Consider the following 25,285-nt stretch of genomic DNA (forward strand, 5'->3'; position numbering starts at 1 on the left):
TAGGAAAGCAGTGGCCTCCAAATCCAAAGCAATAATCTTCTATAAAGAAACACAATCAAGGAACAGAGAAAAGTTGAAAACGTTATAAAATTATCTCAAATGATTGCCAACTTCGGACAGACTAAAGGGCAAACCACAGTGATCTCACCAGGCTTTGTGCTCATCAAACAGTCAGATTCCTGTAAGAAGGGAAATCTTAATTGTGCCTATGCAACTCAGGAGTCTGAAATGGTATCTAAATAGCTCTCCAAGACCAGAGTAACATTCTTCCAACGTTAGGGGCACTTTATAAGCCACACACAGTCAGGGAGGGGAAAGTGAACACAGTCAGGGAGAGAAAATCAAAAGTGTTTGATTTTCTCTTATCAGGGCAGCTTTTGAGACAAAAGTCTATGTTCATTTTTCAGTATTTACTGCTGCTACAGAGCTTCACAGAGAGGATGTGCAAATGCTAAATGGTGATGTGAAGGTGGAGAAAGGGAGGATGTCAGAAAAGAGGGTGGAGTCATTTTTTCTAGAAAGACACAAACCAGCTAAAGAAGTTAATATCTTTAATTTATCAGCTTAGTTCTTGCCAGAATTCATTCATTTTACATTTTAAAAATGTTTGAGCACATATTTTTGAGCACATGTTCAAAGCACTAAGTTAGATACTGAAGATAAAACAATGGGTAAAATTCTCAGGTGAAAAGCAACTTAAAAAGAAAAGAAAAACAAATGGGTAAGAAACAATCGCTTCCATCAGTGACTATAAACTCTGGTGTGAATGACAATTAAATAGCTGATCACAAATCAGTATGAGAGAGGGAAAGAATGGTCTATTTCCCATTAACAAACCAGTTAATAACTATGAGAAAGTGTACCACAGGAAGGCCAATTCATTTCAAGAAATATTTATTATGAGGCCCATTTTATAACAAAAAAAAACTTGAAATGCTTGTTAGTGTCACTTTGATTCTCACTGATGGGTTTCAAATTCAATTCATAATAATAACAATTATATCATTAAATGTTTAAAACTTTTATTAAGTGTTCAAGTGTACTGAACATAGTTCTAAGAAGCACTTTAGATGTTTTAACCCATTTAATGCTCACAAGAAATTGAGGTCAGTACTACCATTACCTGATACTTTATGTCCAAAAAAAAAAAAAAAATTACAATGGGGGTACAGAGTGATTAAGAAACCTGCCTTATATTACACAACTAGTAAGTACTAGAGCAAAGTTGGAAACCCTGGCAGTCTAGGTTTAGAGTCAGTGTTTCTAACAAATATGCTACTTTGTTTGACCAGAAGGCCTCCTTCAGACCAGGCTTCCCTATTAGCAAAATAGCTGCTACACCCTAGCTACCCACAGCCCTCATTATACCGGAGCCCAATTTGCTTTATGCACCCAAAGCAGCACTTATCCTCAGAAAGGCTCAAGAGCCTGGTTATTCATCACCAATTGAGACAGAAGACGCAGAGGCCCTACCTGATGAAGAAGACCCTTGGACTTATTACAGGAGGAAGGAAAGAGATGGAGGATGGTAGGAGGGAAGAAGCACTTCCAATAAGGCTTTAAGCTATTCAAGGTGAGTTCAGAAAAAGAGCCAGGTAAAAAAATGAACATTAACTGGAGAAAACATAACCATGCAGTAATAACACCAGCAAGTAAGAGAATGACAGGACTAGACACAAAACCTGTTGACCTCATCGAAAGAAATCCACTGAGGAAATTTTATTTCTTCTGAGGAGCCCCCAGCCTCTCATTAACCCTTGTTAACTTAGAACAGCAGGAATGGGAGAAGGGAGGATTATGGGTCATTTGAGACACTTTGAATTTGAGGTGCCTTTGGTACATTCCAACAAAAATGCTCACCAGGCAGTTGGAGATGCGAGTCTGCAGCTCAAGGAAGAGGTCTTGCCTGACCCCAGATCTCCTGGGGCTCATCTCCAGCTCTAGCCGAGGTACTACACTGCCTCCCTCTGCTTTTGGCATATTCCTCAGGAGAAACAACGAGTCTTTCTTCAGTTTGGATTACTAACTTCAAAGGTTTTAAAATAAATTTTACTCAGAGATCTTGGCTGATTTTGACTAGTTGGCACCTGGATATTGGCACACCCCTCCACGAATGCTTATGAGAATACCGGCCTCAGAATAGGTGATCAGCCATGCAATCTAGAACTCCAGCCTGAGAATGGGTGGCCACTGCTTGCCCCTGCCCTTCAACTGATGGGCAATAGGAATATGATTTATCTTGCCTGCTCTCCAGAGAATGCCGACAGAAAAGGTGTCAAAAACTTGGCATGCCATTTACTCACATTCACTATCTCCTGGATGACTAAAAGGGGGCAGTGGCTGGAAGCAGTGGCTCACGCCTGTAACCCCAACAGTTTGAGAGGCCTAGGTGGGAGGATTGCTTGAGCCCAGGAGTTTGAGACCAGCCTGGGCAACATAGCAAGACCTCGTCTCTACCAAAAATAATAACAATAAAAAATTAGCCAGGCATGGTGGTACATGCCTGTAGTCCCAGCTATTTGGAAGGGTGAGGTGGAAGGATCGCATGAGCGTGGGAGACTGAGGCTGCAGTGAGCTATGATTTACACCGCTGCACTCCAACCTGGGCAACTAAGTGAGACCCTGTTGGAAAAAAATTTAAAAATAAATAAATAAATGGTGGTCAGAATATATTATATCGATACTTGCAAATGCCATTTGTTACAGCTGACTTTTCAAACTACCACTCAGTTCTCATATTTCAACATAATTTAATATCAAACTTTTTTAAAACATGAGAATTAAAAAATAATTATCATGGTCTGTTGAGCACTCAAAGGAGTAGTTCAGGTCTTTAGAGAGCCTAAGGAAGGTTGAATTCCTATATTTACAATCAAAACAAGATAGGAAAAATAAAATTGGAAATAGGACACCCTCTTGACTCGTGCTACACCAGGGATTTAGAATGGTTAAGGAGGTTGTAATAAAAACCTAAATGAATGCCAAGAAACCAAAAAGCTACTGAGGTTATTTACTAATCAGAAGGTGCAACTGCTTGTACATGAGCTCAAAGCAAAGCTATGATTCTGCTAGGCACTGGGCTTACAGCAACTTGTATGTCCTTTAATATCTTTTTTTTTTTTTGAGACAGAGTCTCCCTCTGTCACCCAGGCTGGAATGCAGTGGCACGGTCTCACTGCAATCTCCGCCTCCCAGGTTCAATCGATTTTCATGCCTCAGCCTCCGAAGTAGCCAGGACTACAGGCACGTGCCACCAAGCCCAGCTAATTTTTGTGTTTTTAGTAGAGACGGGGTTTTGCCATGTTGTCCAGACTGGTCTCTGACCTCAAATGATCCGCCTGCCTCAGCCTCCCAAAGTGCTGGGATTACAGGCATGAGCCACCATGCCCAGCCATGTCCCTTAATATCTAATCAGTCATCAAGTCCTGTGCTTTAAAATATCCTTTTCTTAGCCAGGCATGGTGGCTCATGCCTGTAATCCCAGCTACTTGGGTGGCTGAAATGGAAGGATTGCTTGAGCACAGGAACTCAAGACCAGCCATAGCAACATAGCAAGACCCCATCTCTAAAAAAAACTGAAAAAATTAGCCGGGCCTGCCTGTAGTCCCAGCTACTTGAGAGGCTGATGTGGGAGGATCCCATGAGCCAAGAGTTTGAGGCTGCAATGAGCTACAATTACATCATCATATTCCAGCCTGGGAGACAACAAGACCTTGTCCCTAAAAAAACAGATTTTAAAAGAAGAAAAAATACATAGAATGTCCTTTCCTTTTTACTCCCATGGTCACTACCGTTGGCTAGATGTAAGACTGGTGAGAGCCTAGGAGAGAAGACAAGGAATTACAAGTCATGAATTAGAGTGGAAAAGATTTGAAAAAGATGAATTTCAGGAACACTGCATTTGCTTAACAGACATATTAAACTATATCCTTGCCTCGGGTTACACTTATAAGCTAATTTTTATAATCAGAATGTTGAATGCATCAATAGAATACCATGCAATGATAGAACCTGAAGTAATACTAAAATAGCAGTGAAGTACCAAAAATGTCTCCCAGTTAATTGAGTAGAAGCCATCTACATTAAAGGATGAGTAGGGTGATTGAGAGTCATTAGCAATAAAAATTGATAGCCTGTATAAATGAGGTTATCTCAAAGGAAATTCTGGGGAAAATGGTGAGAGAGTTTGTTGTGTCTCACAGAAGAGCAAGTTCATGAGTACATATTCATGTGCACACATATGTGTATAAAGTATGAGGAGAAAGGAAATTCAAGACCCTCCGCCATGAGGGAGGACCTAACCACCCTCCCCAGCCATTTCCTTGTCACTGCTGGCTATGGGGTCCTTTGCTGTACTTGCCAGGGTCTGCTTGCTCTCTTCTGCATGCCCTTCTCCCCACCTTTGTTTACACCATAATCCTGACCAAGTGTCATGTCCTGTGACTCTATATCTGCATCTTAGTGTCCTTCCAGATGTAGTTCAAGTTCCATGTCCCCTTGCAAGCCAAGCCCTTCCTGAGAAGCCCAACCCACAGTGTCTTCTCCTTCTTCTGTCCTTTTACGGTCACTGCCATTCACTCTTATATGGACAGAGTAAAATGAAAGCCCCTCCCACAATTTCAATGGCCCATCTATTGTCTCTCATTACCGAGTACCTTCTTGAGTCTTTGCTGGTGTTGGATCCCCTCAGCTAGATGAAAAGTTCTTTAGGGCAGGGATTGTGTCTTCACACATCTTTAAATCCTTCCTAGCATAGGCTCAGCCCAACGTACGATCTACTATAAGAACAGGCAGTATCATACAATGTGCACAGAAAAATACTATTAATACATTAAGTATGAGAGTATTCTGATTCTAACATACAAGATTAGAAAGGGAGAATTTACCGTAATTGTCTTTTCACTAAATACCTCTTAGGAAGATAATAAGTCTGTAAAGTACACAAGAAAATGGAAGAGAGAGCTTAAATATGCAAGAGCAGATGTGGATGCTGGAGCATAAGATTCTCATGAGCCAGATTAAGAGAGACAAAGGAAAAACCAACAATGATTCAGTAGAAGTCAGATATAAAAACATACAAGCTTATCTGAGTCACAGCCCCAAAAAGAAAAAAAAAAAAAAGGAAATAAATAAAATTTAAAAACATACCAGTATTTCCTTGAGCATCTTCTATCTTATTTGGTGAGGGCAACAGAAAAGATGGCCTGGTGACGTGCGGGCCTTGAAGCAATGGCTGCTGCTGTTGCTGCTGCTGCAAAGGTGTGGTTTTGAGGACCACCCTCCAGTCCACTTGGGTAATATCTGATCGTGATCGAGCATGCCCTGGCTTGAAAGTTGAGGTCTCATCCAGTAAGTCATTTACAGAACGAGGCCGGTCCCTCCGACGCTGACAGATATTGAAGAAATTAAAGGTTGATGCTTCCTTTTGTTCCATCCAGGAAAGATTATCTGGGGTTGTCCCTCTCTGGACCATAAACTGTTCTTTGGCAGGGAAGACATTTTGAGCTTTGGTTTCTAAGAGCCTGCTCTTACAGTGGTCCCAAATCATGCCCCCCTTGCCCAGGGAGGTGACATTTCTCATAGCACCATTGTCTGTTATGTTACTGAGTACCTCATGCCCCACCAGTTCAGGGACTTCCTGGATCCCATAAACCTCTGCTTGCTGCACAGCCTTTTCTAGATTACTATCCAAAGTACTAAAGAACTCCTCCGTAACTTCTAAGGCTGGGCTGATATCATCCACTTCCAACGCTTCCATGTCACAGGCTCCAGGAGGCCTCAGCCTCCTAAGCTGGTTCCAGAAATGGCTTCATGAACATTCACCCAACCAAGAGGGGTGCTTCAGCAATAGAGCTATGGAAACAACTGGAAGAAACCTTCATTGGGCTTCCTGGAGCAGGCCAAACCCAAAGTGGTTGATGTTTTCCTGGTAATTAAAAGCATTTGCTAGTGGCTAATGGGCATTAACAGATGTATAGGGAGACCAAATGTTCCTTTGAGATTATTCTTCAGTGAGACCTCTGTGAAGACAACAGCAAGTACTTGTCAAAGCAATGCCACGCCAATCCTTGATTTCCTGGAAGAAAATAAACAGGATAACATTGGCACATGGTTCATTGTATTCTACAGTACACAAGTCTGCCGAATTGCTTTCCCACCTCTATGCCCGTTCTATGGTACTCAAGCACAAAGGCAGACAACACCTACACAGAAGTGCCATTGTCAGGAATACATATCACTACCCGCTTTGGATAAAAACTTACACGGAGCAGGGAGGAACACTTGATAAGAGGAATTAAAGTCAATAGCTTTTACTCACACAGAGAAAATGCTTTGAGAGCATTTGTGAAAAGACTGCCCTGGCAAATCTCTGATATGCTGACCTAAAATAGTAAGCAAAAGAGACTAGGAATTCTGTGACTGGGCCTGTATCATAATCAGTCTAAAAGTCATAAATGCTTGAGTCCTTTCACAAACTTTGAGGGCACTGATGATTTGTTGGGTTTAAAGGTACCACAGGGAAGCAGAGAAGGAGGTTCTGCCCTTTTTTTAAATCCAAATGTGACTGTGCTTGTGCTTCTTAGACTTAGATTATATAATGCTTGATGATGACTCTGGACTTCAGAATTGCTCTGGCATTCTTACGGTTTCAGGCTCCAAACTCCCCAAGACTTCCAGGATTGGCCTCAGAGTATGGGTCCAGTCTGCAGGGTGTCTAAGAGCTTAAGGTGAAGTCATGGCCTGAATGGCAGGCTTGAGTGCATCCGTTTCTGTCTACAGAACTCAAGTTCCAAACCTTATATCTCTACCTGGGCAGAAAGAATCCTACATAAGCAGTAACCCATGCTTTCAAACACTAGATTACCAAGACCAGGCCAAATTAGAGCAGACCTTGACAATGATGCTGTCCAGTACAGTAGATAGTAGCCATTATGACCATTCAAACTTAAATTTAGTAAAGTCAAAGTTCCTCAGTCACACTAGTCACATTTCAAGTGCCCAACTGTCACATATACCTTTTACCAGGAAAAAAAAAAAAAAAAAAACACAAATAAAACAACTAGGCAAGGGCTTTTTTAATCCTTAACTACTTATAAGTAGGCAAAACTAGGCAACTAGCAACACCATTATATATTGACATGGTTTGGTTGTGTCCCCACCTAAACCTCATCTTGAATTGCCACGTGTTGTGGGAGGGACCCAGTGGGAGGTAATCGAATCATGGGGGCAGGTCTTTCCTGTGCTGTTATTGTGATAGTGAATAAGCCTCATGAGATCTGATAGTTTAAAAAGAGGAGTTTCCCTGCACAAGTTCTTCTCTTGTCTGCTGCCATGTGACACGTGCCTTTCACCTTCCACCATGATTCCAGCCATGTGGAATTGTAAGTCCAATAAAACACTTTCTTTTGTAAATTGCCCAGTCTTGGGGTATATCTTTATCAGCAGTGTGAAAACGGACTAATACATATATGTTGTCGCAAAGGTAGATAGATGTGCTTTCTTTGTAAAAACTTCACAATTTTTATGGTTAAATTCATTTTTACCTCTTAGGTCATTAAACCACTACATTTATATCAACAGCACCAATCTACTTTGCTTAACCTATGTAAATTAAACTCATATTTACAGACCTTTATTTTAGATGTATCAAGGAGGTTTGCAGTTCATAGGACCTCTATAGAACCTCTTGCAAAGTGATAATGATTATGAATTTGTCTACTTTTATATATTTTGATATTTATTATGTTAGTACTTCATGAAGCAAGGCACAGATTTATTTTTAGAGATATACATTAGTTATAAAACATTTCTAGCTGTAAACAGGGTTTTTTTTCTGAGTCTAAAGTTAAACCTTCAGTCTCTCCAACTATGTAACAGGGTTTTAGTGCTTCTATAATTTTGAAACTTGGGATATTTTTCAATTTCATCTTGTATACCAGAGACAGAAATATACATAAATATAATAAATCTTAAAACTTTTTGTTCTTTCCTTACTAAAAACTGAAATGAACATAAACAAAGTACAAGTTTCCCATTTTATAAAGAAGGCACCAAGGTTCAGAGCATTAAGTTGTTAATTGAAGATTACTGATATTCCTTTTCTCATCCAGTGTTTCAAATTTAGCCTTTACTCATGATAAGGTGCAAATAACCTTCAAAAAATTATTTGTTTCTTTCTCTTTTTTTTTTTTGATTTATCAAACTATCTAGATATATTATTTTTTATGCTTCTGGCTTGGTATTTGCAGGATGGTTAGAAGTATATAACAGGCCAGGTGCAGTGGCTCATGCCTGTAATCCCAGCACTCTGGGAGGCAGGCAGATCACTTGATCCACCAAGAGTCTGAGACCAGCCTGGCCAACATGGTGAAACCTCATCTCTGCTAAAAATACAAAAATGAGCCAGTCATGATGGTGTGCACCTGTAGTCCCAGCTACTCGGGAGGCTGAGGTGGGAGGAGGATCATTTGAACCAGAGAGTCGGAGGTTGCAGTGAGCTGAGATCACGCCACTGCACTCCAGCCTGGGCAACAGAGCAATGCCCTGTCTCAAAAAAAAAAAAAATGTATATCACCATTGTTGGCCATGCTGGTTGGTGGAATACTTCTAACCCACATGGTCTAAAGCCATAGACTGTTAGACAAGGAAATTGGCCTTTGGGATTATGTTTTCAACCTTAGTATTTCATAGAAGAAGCCACTGAGGCCCAAAGAAGGTAAGAGGCCCCACGAGCACTTTCATGCTCTTAAACTTGCAGGCAAGTTTTCACCTCAGGGCCTTTGCATTTGCTGTTCCCCCAGATACCCCAACATGGACAACTCTCTCCTTAGGTAATTGTTCATATGACCCTCCCTGACCACCCTCTTTAAAATTATAATGCAGTTCTCTGCCCTAGACTCTTGATCTCCCTTACTCTGCTTTTGTTTAAATAAACTTTTCATTTTAAAACAGTTTTTTGTTTGTTTGTTTGTTTTTTTCAAGACAGAGTTTTGCTCTTTCGCCCAGGCTAGAGTGAAGTGGCACGATTTCAGCTCACTGCAACCTCTACCCCACGGCGTTCAAGCAATTCTCCTGCCTCAACCTCCTGAGTAGTGGGGATTAAAGGCGCCCGCCACCACACCTGGCTAATTTTTGTATTTTTAGTAGAGACGGTGTTTCACCATGTTGCCAGGCTGGTCTTGAACTCTTGAACTCTGGTGATCTGCCCACCTTGGCCTCCCAAAGTGCTAGGATTACAGGCGTGAGGCACCACTCCTGGCCAACAGTTTTATATCTATAAAATTATTACAAAGATAATACACTCAGTTCCTATATACCCCATGCTCAGTTTCCTCTATGTAACATCTCACATTAGTATGATGCATTTGTCACAATTAATGAACCAATATTGTTACATTATTATTAACTTAAGTCTATACTTTTTTCAGAATTCTTCATATTTCCCTAATGTCCTCTATCTATTCCAGGATCCTATACAGGATACCACATGACATTTAGTTGTCATGTTTCTTGGGCCTTGTGTTGGCTATGACAATGTCTCAGACTTTACCTGTTTTTGATGTCTTTGACAGTTTTGAGGAGTAATAGTCAGGTATTTCATAGAATGTCCCTCATTTTGGACATGTTTGATGTTTTTCTCATTATTAAACCAGGGCTATATGTTTTTGAGTGGAAGCCCACGGAGGCAAAGTACCATTCTCATCATATAATATTAAGGTTATATACTATGAACATGACTTACTACTGTTCATGTTAACCTTGATCACCTGGCTTGAGGTACCCTTTTTCCTTAAGCATTTGCCATCTTCTAGCATACCATTTAATTGACTTATTTAACATTTAGTGTTTCTCTCTCTCCACTAAAATATAAGCTCTACAAGTCCAGGAATTTGTGTTCATTGTGTTCACTAATGGACCCCAAATACATGGAATAGTGTTTGGCACACACACACACGCACATGCACGCGTTGAACAAATGCATTGTTGTCGCATTGCATAAGAGATAGCGCCTCATGACCTATCTACTTCTCCAGTTTAAAGTTCTTGATGAACACCCACCCACCTTGTGGTTTTACTCCTCCATGCTTTTGTCCAAATTGGGACAAAAGCATAAGAGCCCTTCCTAGTCGGTCAGGCTCTCATAGCACCCTGGGTTTGCCAAATTGTACCAAAATGATCAGCCAGTCTCTCTAGATCCTACTCTAAACTCTGAGCTACTTGACTGCAGACACCGTGACCTTCTTACTTATCTTCCTAAATACTCTGTCTTCATTCTTTTAGGCTCTGTTTTCCAACCTTACTCTTTGGAATTTCATCTTTTTCCTGAGCTCTATAGCCCTCAAATTCACTACAGTACAACAGTCTGATGTCAAGTTTAATTTCTATAATTGAGTACTTCTTACTAGCTTGCCTCATTTAGTTTTGAAATTAATCAAAATATAATAAATATATTCAGATAGGTCAAAATATAAAGGGGACCTTCCTCTGACAAAGTGAAGGGAATAAGATCAGCATGTGGGTGCAGTGTGGCTTGCCTCAGTACAAAACTGGAAATCAGGAGCTAATTAGAACTGTGTTCTAAATCTGGCTCAACCACTCACTTGCTGGGTGGCCTCTGGCAAACCATTTAACCTCTGCATGCCTTACTCAGCTACCTGTATCCCATAGAGTTGCTAATATCAAATTGCTTTGCGTGTGGATCATTCACTAGGTAGCTGCTCCAACATGCCTTTACAAATGTAAACTGCTACATAATTATGGAGCACTCCATTGGACCTCACCCATTCAACAACCAAGTGTTCCTCATCTCTTCCTGGAAAGATCTGTCAGTCCAACAAAGGCAAAGTCAGCAACGAACTATTTATAATACACTGCTTTTCAGCCAAACTCAGTGACCTATAGACATTTTATCTTATATTTGTATAGAATGCCCTTTCTGTAAGAAGGGGTATTTCCCCTATTTAATAGATTGAGAAATTGAGGAAATAAAAGAGCTCAACCCAAAGAATCCTATGCATGCATCAAAACGAATCAGTGTATCGCTATTTCCTAACTAAGAAATCTGTTGTTTACATGCTCGTTAGGCAAGGCTAATTAACAGGATGAATACAGTAGTTCTCCCACACAGAGACAGAAGCACTTATGAGTAATAATTCTACCCTGACTCACACAGAGATGCTGTGTCCTCCTGAGCTGGACGGTAAAAGCGCTGACTTCCTCCCTCTTAGCTAAGTGACTTAGAATATTATGAGTGCTGAAGGTGTCTGGGGCCATATCATTTTAGAAGCAGCTGGACTGGGAAGAAAACTGCAATGGCAAAGACACCTAGGACAACTTATGTCTATCAATTTTCAAAAATAAGAGCCAAGGGTGATTACAAGGATGGTCCACATTGAGGGCGTTCACATCACCTTGGTTGAAGGTTGTGGCTGACTGAGAATTTTCTAAGAGTTACATAATGTGAAGGACACACCACAAGAGGATCTGCCCCTAGTAAAATGGCCTTTCTGGACCACGAGGCTACATGGTGATGTAAGGATGTGGATGGAGCAGAGGCATGCCGCAAGCAGCTAGTAAGGAAATGGTGCCAGGGTGGACCTCATAAAAAGAGCTCAGAGGCCTATCAGATGAAACAGACAGCTAGAAACACAGATGGAATCCCATTTTCATAGGTTTGAAGCAAACATTAAATTGCTACATTTTATCTAAGTTTAAATGAAAGAGAAGACTATTGCCACAATACATAAAGAGCATACCATTAAAAAAATAATTTGGGCTGGAGGTGGTGGCTTACACCTATAATCCCAGCACTTTGGGAGGCTGAGGCAGGAGGATAACTTGAGGCCAGGAGTTCAAGACCAGCCTAGGCAACATAGTGAGACCCTTTCTCTACAAACAAAAAATTAAAAATAGGCCGGGCGCAGTGGCTCATGCCTTTAATCCCAGCACTTTGGGAGGCCAAGGCAGGTGGATCACGAGGTCAGGAGATGGAGACCATCCTGGCTAACATGGTGAAACCTCATCTACTAAAAATACAAAAAATTAGCTGAGCATGGTGGCAGGTATCTGTAGTCCCAGCTACTCGGAAGGCTGAGGCAGGAGAATGGCGTGAACCCGGGAGGCGGAGCTTGCAGTGAGCCAAGATTGCACCACTGCACTCCAGCCTGGGCGACAGAGTGAGACTGTATCTCAAAAATAAATAAATAAAATTAAAAATAAAAAATTAGTCAGGTGCGGTGGCATGTGCCTGTAGTCCCAGCTATTCAGGGGGCTAAGGCAAGAGGATCCCTTGAGCCCAGGAGTTCAAGGTCGTAGTAAGCTATGATTGAACTACTGCGCTCCAGCCTGGGGGACAGAGTGAGACCCTGTCTCAAAATAAATAAATAAATAAATAAAAATAATTTATATAATTTTTTTCCAGTTCTAAAAGTAATAAATACTTGTAGAAACTCTGGTAAATAGTGACAGATATGGAAAAGAAAATAAAAATCAGTCATGATCTCATAACTCAGTGAAAATAAATAGGTGTACTTTTATCCAATATTTAATTGGAATCAAAACTATATACACAGTTTGGGCACACTGTTTAAATGTATGCTCCAAAAAAATCAAATACCAGTAAATACTAACCTTGCCAAAAAAAAAAAAAAACCAGACAAAAAAAAATGTCCCAGGGAGTGCTGTGCCTACTTATACCTTACAACCTGACACAAGACTCCACTCAATTGAACTTCTCTTCTATAGCCACCAAGGGACCTCCTTGTTACACAGCCATTAGTGTTTCTCAAAGTCCTTAAATTCCTTGTGCTGTTAACCAGCCCCTCCTTAAAAGTTTCCTCCCAGGGTTTTGTGGGTACCACATTCACTGAAGTTTTCTTCTCATTTCTACCCACTTAGTCTCCATCTTCTTCCTTCCCTTCCTGGTCAGATAGGGGTGTTGTCTGAGCTCTCTTCTCTGGCTAGAGCTACATGATGTTCTCCTTAAATCAAGTTATCCACACGTGCAACTCCAATAACTTCTTCTATATTCACGCTGTTCAAATTTCTACCTTCAGTCTCAATCTCAGAATTGACTTCTGGTCCTATGTTCCCAGCTATTTGTAAAACATTTCTACCTGGCTTACTAAGCTCCATTTGTCTAAAATTACACTCAGTTATTTATTCAGTAAGTATTTGCTGAGTGCCTACTATGGGGGGACACTGTTCTGGGCACCAGGGAAACCCTTCGACGAAGCTCCCATTGACAACAAGGTTCAACTCTTTAATCTGACATTCTAGGCCTTTCACAATCTTGGGCTAGTTTGCCATTCCAACTTTCTACTTCAATTCACACACTCTTTACCTCCAAACTGAATGCTATTGCTTTTCCAGTTATTTCAGGAAAGGCTTGCAGTTATCTCTGAAATACCCTCTTCCCACCTCAACCTACTGAAATTCTATTCTTCAAGGCCCAGCTCAAATGCCACCTCTTCCGCAAGCTTTTTTGGGTCCCTGATCCTAAAATGGTCTGTTCTTTCTTTAAACTGCCACTGAATATCTTTGGTACCTCCCCCACAACATATACTATATGCTGCATGTTCCTTCTCAAATGACGATGACAATAATTACAAGTTATCAAAAGCCTATTTTGTGCCAGGTATGTCGCTTGGTATTTCATATCTCTAAGCCCCAAAATGTACAATGTGAGTACTATTACCCTCATTTTACGAATGAGGAAGCTCAATGATATCAAGTAACTTACCTGATATCAAGTAACACGCCTACCTACTGGACTTAGAGGAACTTGAAAGCAGCAATTCTGCCCTCTTCCATTTGTGTAACTCTCACTGGGCCTAGAACTGTGGTTAGTACACAGTGGGTACTCAGTAAGCATTTGCCAAATGAATAACTGAATAAACAGTATATTTTCAAGCCACTGACATCTGTAAGTATATATACCACTCTAGTTTCCTGGCAAAATTATATTTGAATTCCTTATAGGCTCGTTTCAGTAAAATTTGACATACTTTCCGAAACGTTATGTTGACTCAAGCTTTTACATTTTTTTCTTGGTAGAAAAGTCTTCCTAACTATTAAAACCTGGGTTTAAAAAATAATATGGCAAAGATCAGGTAGCAGAAAACTCACTCAGACCTTTTATAGAAACCAAAGCACCTATGCATTACTTAGGAATTGTCCTGTGAACCACTACACTATCAGCAACTTGGCTGGGTTCATTTTCCAATGACTTAGAGCTCAAGCTCCTTACAACACCAGTAATGAGATGTTCCCTTTGAAGTAGTCCCAACAATCCATTTAAAGCATTTTTCAGTACATCTCTGCACATGTTTATTGTTTGCCATCTGCAAAATCATTGAGACATTTGCTGCCTCAGAAACCTAACTAAATATAAGCATGGCACTTTAAATCTCAGATTGCTTTGCGACTGAAGGCAGCAGTGTTACTGCACCTTTATGTGAAATTGGAAAACCAAACCTTCTGGTTGGGAAGCCCATTTTCATAAAACCACCAGAGATCCAATATGTCTTGCTCTTAGAAACAAAGCAGGAAGACACAAACTTCAGTTACGAAATGTCTAAAAATGCAGACTTGATGTTTTCCATCTCCCTTTGCCTCCATGGCAGAGAACGTTGACTAGAAAACAAACAAAAGAACCACTTGAATAAGCTTTATCTTGGGACTGAGAGGAAGAAGGCAAAAACTTCCATGATAAAAACTTTATCAGCCTCCAACTGCAACAGGAGTCACAGGTGAGGTGCAAGCAGGTTCCATCAGGGCCAAGCCAGCTAGTGTGGCTGACTGCAACAGTGAATGTAACAAGGAAGTACAGTGAGACCAAATATGCAAGATACCCAGAAAGGGCTGGGGAAGTAGACTTAAAGATGTCATCAGTTTATATAACTATTTAGAATCTTCTACTTGAGCCTGAGTAATAGAGGCTGTGTTTCTAAATTCAATACAGGACTGTGTTTATCTAATTATCTCACAAAACTAAAACTGAGTTAATCTCAGGAAAAAATCACTTGGTTTTTACAGAAAATAATCACTTTTCACATGCATGGTTTAGAATAAAGTTTAAAGTGCTTGATAACAAATGGCCAATACATATATGAAAAAATGCTCAACATCACTAATGATCAGGGAAATGCAAACCAAAACCACAATGTGATACCACCTTACTCCTGCAAGAATGGCCATAATCAAAAAAAAAAAAAACATAATAGATGTTGGCGTGGATGTAGTGAAAAGGGAACACTTCTACACTGCTGGTGGGAATGTAAGATAGTACAGCCACCATGGAAAATAGTGTGGCGATTCCTTTAAGAACTAAAAGTAGAACTACCATTTGACCCAGCAATCCCACTACTAGGTATCTACCCAGAGGAAAAGAAGTCATTATACGAAAAAGACACTTGCACATGCATGTTTATCGTAGCACAATTTGCAGCTGCGAAAATGTGGAACCAACCCAAATGCTCATCAATCAACGAATAGAAAGAAACTGTGAGATATATATATCTATACATCATATAGATATATATGATGCACTACTACTCAGCCATAAAAAGGAATCAATTAATGGCATTTACAGCAACCTGGATGGGATTGGAGACTACTATTCTAAGTGAAGTAACTCAGGAATGAAAAACCAAACATCATATGTTCTCACTCACAAATGGGAGCTAAGCTATGAGGATTCAAAGGCATAAGAATGAGAAAATAGACTTTGGGGACTTAGGGGGACAGGGTGGGGAGGGGGTGAGGAATAAAAGACTACAAATCGGGTTCAGTGTGTACTGCCTGGGGGATGGGTGCACCAAAATCTCACAAGTCACCACTAAAGAACTTAGTAACTAAATACCTCCTGTTCCCCACAAACCTATGGAATAAAAAAAAATTTTTAAGTGCTCTGACAAACTTTTTTTTTTTTTTTTTTTTTTTTTTTGAGACGGAGCCTCACTCTTGTTGCCCAGGCTAGAGTGCAATGGTGTGATCTCGGCTCACGGCAACCTCTGCCTCCTAGGTTCAAGTGATCCTCCTGCTCAGCCTCCTGAGTAACTGGGATTACAGGTGCCCGCCACCACGCCTGGCTAATCTTTTGTATTTTTAGTAGAGATGGGGTTTCATCATATTGGCCAGGCTGGTCTCGAACTCTGATAAACTTCTTTATTTTATTTATTTATTGTTTTTGAGACGGAGTCTCGCTCTGTCGCCCAGGCTGGAGTCCAGTGGCACGATCTCAGCTCACTGCAAACTCTGCCTCCCGGGTTCACACCATTCTCCTGCCTCAGCCTCCCGAGTAGCTGGGACTACAGGTGCCCGCCACCAGGCCCGGCTAATTTTTTTGTATTTTTTAGTAGAGATGGGGTTTCACCGTGTTAGCCAGGATGGTTTCCATCTCCTGAGCTCGTGATCCGCCTGCCTGATAAACTTCTTAATAAATACTTGTAGTAACCTCAAAAAAGAGAGGTGAGTAAAGTAATGGGACTATTTTAAAGATGATGAAAGAGAACCCATGATTCATTTATTGTCAATTGTAGTTCCCAAAGAAAAGAAAACGAAGTTCCTCAAATCCTTGTCTAATTACTGAGTACTTTGGGCCACCCAAGTTCAATTACCTTTTAAATCACCTTAAATCACACAGGGGCCCTGATGTTAGTAGAAGGACCATAAACAAGGAGTGAGTAGGCTGAATCCAACCCCTCAGCCACTCAGACTAAGTATTGAGTTTGTTCAGTGTGAGAGAAGTGTGGCAATGGGAAGAACATAAATTTATGACACCAGGAAAGGGTCATGTCCCCACACTGCCTTCTGAGCTAACTGACATCCAGCAAGTCAGGCTGACTCAGGGCCTCTGTGCCCTTCTTATCTGCAAATGGAAGTCCTGCCAATGCCTGCTCCCATCTACCTGAGAAAGCAGAGAAGCACAAATGTGGACGAAGTATGTGAAAGTTCTTTACAAACTCTAAAACAATTACTACTTCTATTAGAAGTTAGCTGATTTCTAATCACATAACTATTTATCCTCAACAAGCATTTATAGAGGACGGACCAAGTACCCAAACACTATGTGAGATATTAGACACAAAACACAGCTCCTGCTCTTGAAGAGCTAAATAGCTAGTAGAAAGTAAGACACAAAACCAAATATAAAAAGCACTTCAACAGAAGTATACAAAGGTGTTATACAAGCATAAATAAGGAATCATTACTAATTAAGGGACAATAAAGAATTTTAAGTAACAGAACACAATTAAATGACAATGATAGGTATACAGAGATTACTTCAGTCGAAAGAAATAAAAACAAAGGAAACAAAAACATACAACAAAACCAATCATTCCTGCTCCAGCAGTCATGCTGTGGGCCAGGCATGGTGGCTCATGCCTATAACCCCAGCACTTTGGGAGGTCGAGGCAGGCAGATCACGAGGTCAGGAGTTTGAGATCAGCCTGGCCAACATAGCAAAACCCCATCTCTACTAAAAATATAAAAATTAGCCAGGCATGGTGGCGCGTGCCTGTAGTCCCAGTTACTGAGGAGGCTGAGGCAGGAGAATTGCTTAAACCCAGGAGGCGGAGGTTGTGGTGAGCCGAGATCACACCACTGCACTCCCGCCTGGGCAACAGAGCAAGACTCCATCTCAAAAAGAAAAAAAAAAAAAGAAATCATGCTGCTTCTTGCATGAAGCTGTCAGCCTACAATAACAGCCTCAAAGGTTCCACCAGAGAGTGAGCACTATGTGAACTAACAACCACACACGGAAGGCAAGAATGCAAAGGCCTTCTTCACAAGCTGTTCAAGTCTTTCTGACCCACAGACACATTCCTGTCCAACAGAAGGCCTTTGCTGGGTGGTGAGGATGTCATGGGAAATTAATAATTCCCTCACTTCCTGTTGACTTTAACTCTTTTGGTCATTGCAACTCACCAGCAGAAGGGAGAATACTTAAAACTTTAACCTTCAAAACAACAACCAGCTTATGGCTTAGCACACTCTCACAAACCAGTTTCTATGGGCATTCAGAGTAAATGTATGAGAGAAGTAATTAGTTGATTTATTTTCTGTCTCGGCTGAACTTGAACGTGCTAAAAAGTGAGCCTAGGTCTTTGTTAACTGGCATCCCGAGAGTATGAGACCAGTGATAAGATCTAAGCAAAAAGGTGACTCACCTCTTGTTTGAAAGAGCAGACATACTCAGCAGTGATGGGCTGCATCTATGACCTCTCCCTCCCTTTTGGACTTAATCTGTGACAACAACCTTGGCTACCAATCAGCCTCTTAACCAATTTAGTCAGGAAACAAGCAAGGCTGGCAAAGGCAGACAAAACACTGTCTCTGACCCTCAAAGATAAGCACAAGATAAGGCAAAATAACAGAATGAGTCTTTGTCATTTAACTATGCACAAATTGAAGGACAGAAGAATCTCTGCCCATCACACAGGACAGAAGAAAAGCTTATAAGGTATGAAGGATAAGAATAGTAGGAACTGGCCATGTGCAGTGGCTCACGCCTGTAATCCCAGCACTTTGGAGGCCGAGGCAGGCAGATCACCTGAGGTCAGGAGTTTGAGACCAGCCTGGCCAACATGGTGAAACCCCGTCTCTACTAAAAATACAAAAGTTAGCTGGCCGTGGTGGCAGGCGCCTGTAATCCTAGCTACTCGGGAGGCTGAGGCAGGAGAATCACTTGAACTTGGGAGGCAGAGGTTGCAGTGGGCTAAGATTGCGCCACTGCACTCTGGCCTGGGCCACAGAGTCAGACTCCATCTCAAAAAACAAAAAAGGGTAGTAAGAACTATGTTTTCATCCCCCTAATCTGGGTTTACATTAAAACAGTTTCTGAATTTCTTTTATTATGGACTATTACCATTAGCATGGCATAGATTTTTATCAAACAATGCCTGAACATTCTGGAGTTGAATTCTGGGGCTCTGACTGATCCATACTTCTTGGATTGTTTTGCTCTGACATTAGGATGATAGGCATATGATAGCTGGGACTCAAATAGTTGAATCAGGCGCTGCTACAGCTGTGCTAAACTCTTTAAACATGTCCTGCAGAGGACTCCTTCAATGTGGATGGACACATTTTAAAGGTAGAATGATGTATTTGATAAAATGTTTAAAAACAAAATATAGTTCTTATAAGTTCTAATCTAAGACCAAGATTAAAAAGTTATAGCTAATATTTATTGCATACTTACTAAAGTACTTACTACTTAACGTATGTTAAGCCTTTTACTGCATTATTTTGTTAAATCCTCACAACCACCCTATTAGAGAGCTGCTATTATTACTACTTTACAGACAAGGAAACTGATATTTAAAAAGATGAAGTTACTTATCTAGGGAAATATGGTCAGTGAGTAGAAACAAGACTCTAAGATACACACAAAGCCCCATAAGACAATTCAAAGCAAATTAATTACCCTGGGATAATATGGCTAAAATTTTAGTACATGAACATGGTGCTTCAAATTTTAGTGTCAAACACCAGCAACTTTATTATTTATTTCAAAATCTGTTTGTTAATCCCATGACCCAGAGAGTTAATTGCTAAATATCATATTTACACCCAGGGAAGTAGTTTATAGTTAATTTACAAAAAAAAAATCACCTCTATAATACTTCTGTGTTATTATTATAAGTTCTCTAAGGGAATGGTAGAAGACAGGTTCCTGAACAAACACAGTAAAAAGTTGTTCTCTAACTAAATAGCTAACCTCAATTGTCTTAGTGACCTTGGACACATTACTTGGAATGTTTGCAAGAGTATAACTGTGACTTCATTTAGGTGAAACAAGTGCTTCTGCAAATGTTTACATAGTCCTAATTGCCCAAGCCTTTTACTAGTGTTTCCCTGCGACATCATTTTTCATTTAGCCAATAAATAGAAACACTTGTAAAAATGTTTACTTAAAACAACCTGCAAACAAATGTTTCTGTCAAAAGAATTAAAAGAAATATTTCAAATTAGATGTTACAATCGATAATTCAAACATCTTTTGATGATTAAAGCATATTGAAATAAATCGCTGGCCAGGCACGGTGGCTCATGCCTGTAATCCCAGCACTTTGGGAGGCCGAGGCAGGTGGATCACCTGAGGTGAGGAGTTCGAGACCAGCCTGGCCAAAATGGAGAAACCCCGTCTCTATTAAAAATACAAAAATTAGCTGGTTGTGGTGGTGGGTGCCTGTAATCGCAGCTACTCGGGAGGCTGAGGCAGGAGAATCTCTTGAAACCAGGAGGCAGAGGTTGCAGTGAGCCGAGATTGCACCATTGCACTCCAGCCTGGGCGACAGAGAGAGACTCCATCTCAAATAAATAAATACATAAATAAATAAAATAAACTGCCTCCTTCTAAAATTAACTTGACTTTTGTTGGGGGGATGGTCAAATATCAATGTATGTAGGGTTCAAACAAAATAACAAAATTGAGCCACAACCTTCAGTCTTGTTTCTATAATCTACTAAAAGATGATATGCTGGCTGGGTGTGGTGGTTCACATTTATAATCCCAGCACTTTGGGGGGAGGTGGTGGCAGGTGGATCTCCTGAGCTCAGGAGTTTGAGATCAGCCTGGGGAACAGGGTGAAACCCTGTCTCTACCCAAAATAGAAAACACTAGCCAGTCATGGTGGCGCATGGCTGTGGTCCCAGCTACTCAGGAGGCTGAGGTGGGAGAACTGCTGGAGCCTTGGGAGGCAGAGATTGCAGTGAGCCGAGACCGAGCCACTGTACTCCAACCTGGGTGACAGAGTGAGACTTTGTCTCAAAAAAAAAAAAAAATACACACACACACACACACACACACACACACACACACCCTGGTTTCATATTACCATACTACCATGAAAATACAGAGACCATAGCTAACCTTTCAGCGTGAGGCAACCACTTTTGAACCACAATATTTGGAATTAGCCAATCCGGGTCTCAATTTTCTATGTATCATTATGAGAAGTGTCATTTTTGACAAGCAAGTTGAATCTGAATTTCACTTACTCCGTATCCATGGGGGACTGGTTCCAGGATCCCCTGAGATACTAAAATCCACAGATGCTCAAGTCCCTCCTATAAAATTATGCAATATTTGCATATAACCTACGCACATCCTCCCGTAAGTCATCTCTAGGTTACTTACAATATCTATTACAGTGCCTACACATCCTTTCATTTGGTGGAGTCAATGTAGTATTCAGCATTTAGCAAACTCAAGTTTTGCCTTTTGGAACTCTGTGGAATTTTTTTTTCCTAATATTTTTGATCCATGGTTGGTTGAATCTGCTGATGTGGATCCCACAGATGTAGAGGGCCAACTGTAATTGTCTGTGATGTGAGGAAAATAAGGATAACTGTCTCACCTTTTTTGGAGTGCAAATCAAATAACATAATGTAGTGTTTTATGAACTCCAAAGCAGTGTACAGGATGCCCACTGGTGTCTGATACCAACAAAAAGGTCACCACATTCTCTTTGATCTCCATTATAAACCAACGAACTGGTGGAGGGAGTGGCGACAGAGTTTAGGAAGCTTTGAAATAAGGTTTTAATCTACTCAAGGTTCCTCCAGCATTTTCAAGGCAGTAAGAGTTGCTGTGCATCAGCTTTTCTGGTGGTCTTGGAAAGGAGGGATTCAGTGGCGCAAGTGTTGCATAAAAATTCAAAAGGAATATCTCTTCTCAAAAAAGTAAAAAATGAATAAAATCCATCTTTGCCACCCAAGTTCCCCCACAGCTAGGATACTTTCCCCTTCCTCTCTTTTTTCTTGTAAGTTTCTTGAAGCAACTTGTTCTTTATGCTTTCTGACTCCATTTCTCATTGCCCATTCATTCTCTCCTCAAGAAGCAGTCTGATTCTGCCCCAGCTGAAACTTCACAGGAAAAGGTCACCAGTGATTTTCTTTTTGCTAAACCCTAAAGACTTTTCACTCAGCATCTGACCTAACCACACAGCAGTATTTGACCTACTGAACACCCACTCTTTCCACTGCTCTCATGAATTCACAGATGCTCTCTCCTGGTATTTCTCCTTCAACTCTGGAGGCTCCTCCCACTACCCTCTATGGGTTCCCCTTCCTATGCCCATATCGTCAATGTGGGTATTCCTGTTTTGCCCATAACCCTCTTATCTAGTTTCTCTTCTGCCCTCCCCAAGTGATCTTCTCCATCCTGTGGCTTTAGCTGCAATCCACGTGGCAGACAAGAAACATATTACTCTCCGGCTGGGCGCAGTGGTTCACGCCTGTAATCCCAGCACTTTGGGAGGCCAAGGCGGGTGGATCACAAGGTCAAGAGATCGAGACAATCCTGGCCAACATGGTGAAACCCCATCTCTACCAAAAATACAAAAATTAGCTGGGAGTAGTGGCATGTGCCTGTAGTCCCAGCTACTCCAGAGGCTGAGGAAGGAGAATTGTTTGAACCTGGGAGGCGGAAGTTGCAGTGAGCCAAGATCATGCCACTGAACTCTGACCTGGCAACAGAGCAAGACTCTGTCTCAAAAAAAAAAAAAAAAAAAAGAAAAGAAAAGAAAAAAAAAAAAAGAAACATACTACTTTCAAGCTCTAGATCTGCATATGCGACAGAGAACTCATCTTGCCTCAAACCTGCCCCTCCTCCCAACATTCACCATAGAGTAAAGGACATATCCTCTGTCCCCCAAAAATAAACATCATTCTTGATCCTTCTGGCTCCCTCACCTGCAATCACTCCAAATTAGCCAGTCATATGAATTCTCATCTACAGCATTGGCCACATCTATCCATTTCTCTGTCTCCATTGCCTTCATGCAATCACCACCATCCAATCTTCTTCCTTTCAGTCTTACCCTCCTCTAATCCATTCACCACACTGCAACCAAAATGTTCTTTCCAAAATTAAAACCTATTGCCATTTGGATAAACTACACACATCTTAACATTACCTGAAAGAGTTTATGGCCACTTACCTTCTTGGCCTTATCTCTTTAATCTCTCTCTCTACCCCTACCCTCACCCCACACCCACTCCCACCTCAACCCCACTCTATATCTACATATAAAGAATTTATAGAGGCCAGGAGCAGTAGCTGATGCCTGTAATCCCAGCACTTTGAGCTGTGATTGTGCCACTGCATCTCAAAAAAAAAAAAAAGAAAGGATTTATAGAAACTGGGACCAGGTGTGGTGGCTCACACCTGTAATCCCAGCACTTTGGGAGGTCAAGATGGGAGGACTGCTGGAGGCTAGGGGTTCAAGACCATCCTGAGCAACATAGTGAGACCCCCATCTCTACAAAAAAAAAAATTTAAAGTTAACCAGGCATGGGGGCGTGAACCTATAGTCCCAGCTATGCAGTAGGCTGAGGTAGGAGGATCGCTTGGGCTCAGGAGTTTGAGGCTGCAGTGAGCTATGATCACACCACTGCACTCCAGCCTGGGCAACAGAACAAGACCCTGTCTGAAAACAAAACCAAACCTGGAATTTTCCACTTGCTTTCTCACCTATCCTGTTTCCTCTGCCTGGAACACTGTTTTCCACCACCATCACCCTCATCTTCTTTATCAACACTGTCCCCTCCTTACCTCCCACCCACACACACAACCTAGCTAAGTCTAATTCAGCTGTCCAGTCCTTGACGAGGAATCACATCTCTCTTGACCTCCAGGTCCATTTTGAATGGCCTCTTATATGCTCCCATAGCACCCAGATTTCCTCCATTATTATGCATCTCAAGCTATTTTTTTAACTTTATAATTTTTTACCATTTGTATAAACCATATACATCTTAACATTATCTGAAAGAGCTCTTCACAAATTTGCATGTCATCCCTGCACAGAAGCCATGCTAATCTCTGTGTTGTTCCAGTTTTAATGTATGTGCTGCCAAAGTGAGCACGCAAGTTATTTTCAAATGGCCTGTTTACTGTCTGTCTCCCTCACTAGACTGTAAGCTTCATGAAGGCATGGACTGTGCCTGTCTTGTTCATTCCTAGCTCCAAGTACTGTGCCATGGCACAAAACAAGTGCTCAATCCTTACTTGCTGAATTAACAAATTAATGAATCCCTGAACGTGGAAGAGAAGTTGTTCTGGAAAAGTTATAGTGCAGGTAAAAGTGGATCAAGAACATGTAGGAGGAGATCATTCAGCTAATTTCCTGGAGCAAAAAATCTGCTAGTTATATTTCTGATGTTTCTAACCTGCAACACATGTTTTTTGTTCTGTGACTGAAAAATCAACATTTATATAATCACACCTACAGAACACAAGGTGAAGTGGACATTTAACAATTTCCCAGTTACGTAAGTATTCACAGGTAAACTGGCTAATGCGAGACAGAAGAGCTTTAGTTTGTACTGAATTATGAACTGGTTACACTAGTCAGGAGAACTGGATAAGTAAATCTCTACCATGGTCATAAATGTGGCATATAATTGAAGGATTCTATTTGAACCACATAACTCAGATTAACAATTAATGAGTGTATGAAAACAAACAAAATGTTAATGAAAACAGCATGCCTGACATCTTAATGCAATTGCCTCCATATTTTGACTTTGGTTTTTGCTTATAACTCATACTGTCATCAAGATTAATTACTTATGGAACAAATAAAACTTTTACCTTGTCAGCACAAAGGCAAATTATGCATGTTTTTCAATGTCTGGTATGATCCCACAGTAGCCAATGCAACAGAGCAAACATAATGCATGGAATTTATTGCTGGTGGTCATTTTTATCACGCTCTCACTCAGCACTGAGTTCTCTGAATTAATTGGCTTGCATCAGAAACTCCAAGCTAGGATGTAGTTCAGTTCCTTATGAACCAAATGCCAAATGTACTCTGAAAGGAGAACGCAAGAAGAAAAAAACAACTCCTTGCTAGATATCCCTCCAGACTTTTTATTTTAAGGGGTTAACATTTGCTGAAGCAAATCAGCCTTTGGCCAGCAACCAATGGGGCCACAGACACTCTCTGTACTTTTCTAGGGGTGTTGGAGGACAGGGTGAGGTGAAATAGGATAGGGTGACAATGGGAAAATAAAAGTAACAGCAGCAGTAGCTTGATGCTGCTGGAAACTGACTAGAGATAAAGAATCCTAAAAAAACTGCCCAATCTAACCTTCTCCAAGTTCCCATTAAAGTCAGGTCTTTTGAAACTAGTAATTAAATTAGCACCTGTCTATCTGCCTACTTTTTAAATATGTAAATGAATGACTTCAAGTCTTAAGCAAAGGCTATATACAAGATTAAACTGTAATAGAGTATGTCAAGTATCTCATAAATATTCAGTAAATATTA

General features: G+C 40.9%; 1 protein-coding gene and 1 non-coding gene across 8 annotated transcripts in view; both read right to left on the reverse strand.

The window, feature by feature from the left end:
• PLEKHM3 (pleckstrin homology domain containing M3) overlaps nucleotides 1–25,285 on the reverse strand; it is a 218,883-nt gene that overhangs the window by 173,840 nt on the left and 19,758 nt on the right. For all 7 annotated transcript variants that reach the window (XR_010149857.1, XM_001140597.7, XM_016950390.4 and 4 more), the window contains exon 2: nucleotides 5,149–6,076. Coding sequence is in view for 6 of the 7 variants with exons in the window: in XM_001140597.7 (XP_001140597.2) it covers nucleotides 5,149–5,758 (610 nt within the window). In the remaining variant the exon portion in view is untranslated. The remainder of the gene's footprint in view (nucleotides 1–5,148; nucleotides 6,077–25,285) is intronic.
• Nucleotides 23,777–23,880, reverse strand: LOC112208452 (U6 spliceosomal RNA). The gene has a single exon (XR_002942937.1). It is a non-coding gene; the product is annotated as a U6 spliceosomal RNA (small nuclear RNA).

This window comes from Pan troglodytes, chromosome 13 (assembly GCF_028858775.2).
Source record: "Pan troglodytes isolate AG18354 chromosome 13, NHGRI_mPanTro3-v2.0_pri, whole genome shotgun sequence".
NCBI lineage: Eukaryota > Metazoa > Chordata > Mammalia > Primates > Hominidae > Pan > Pan troglodytes.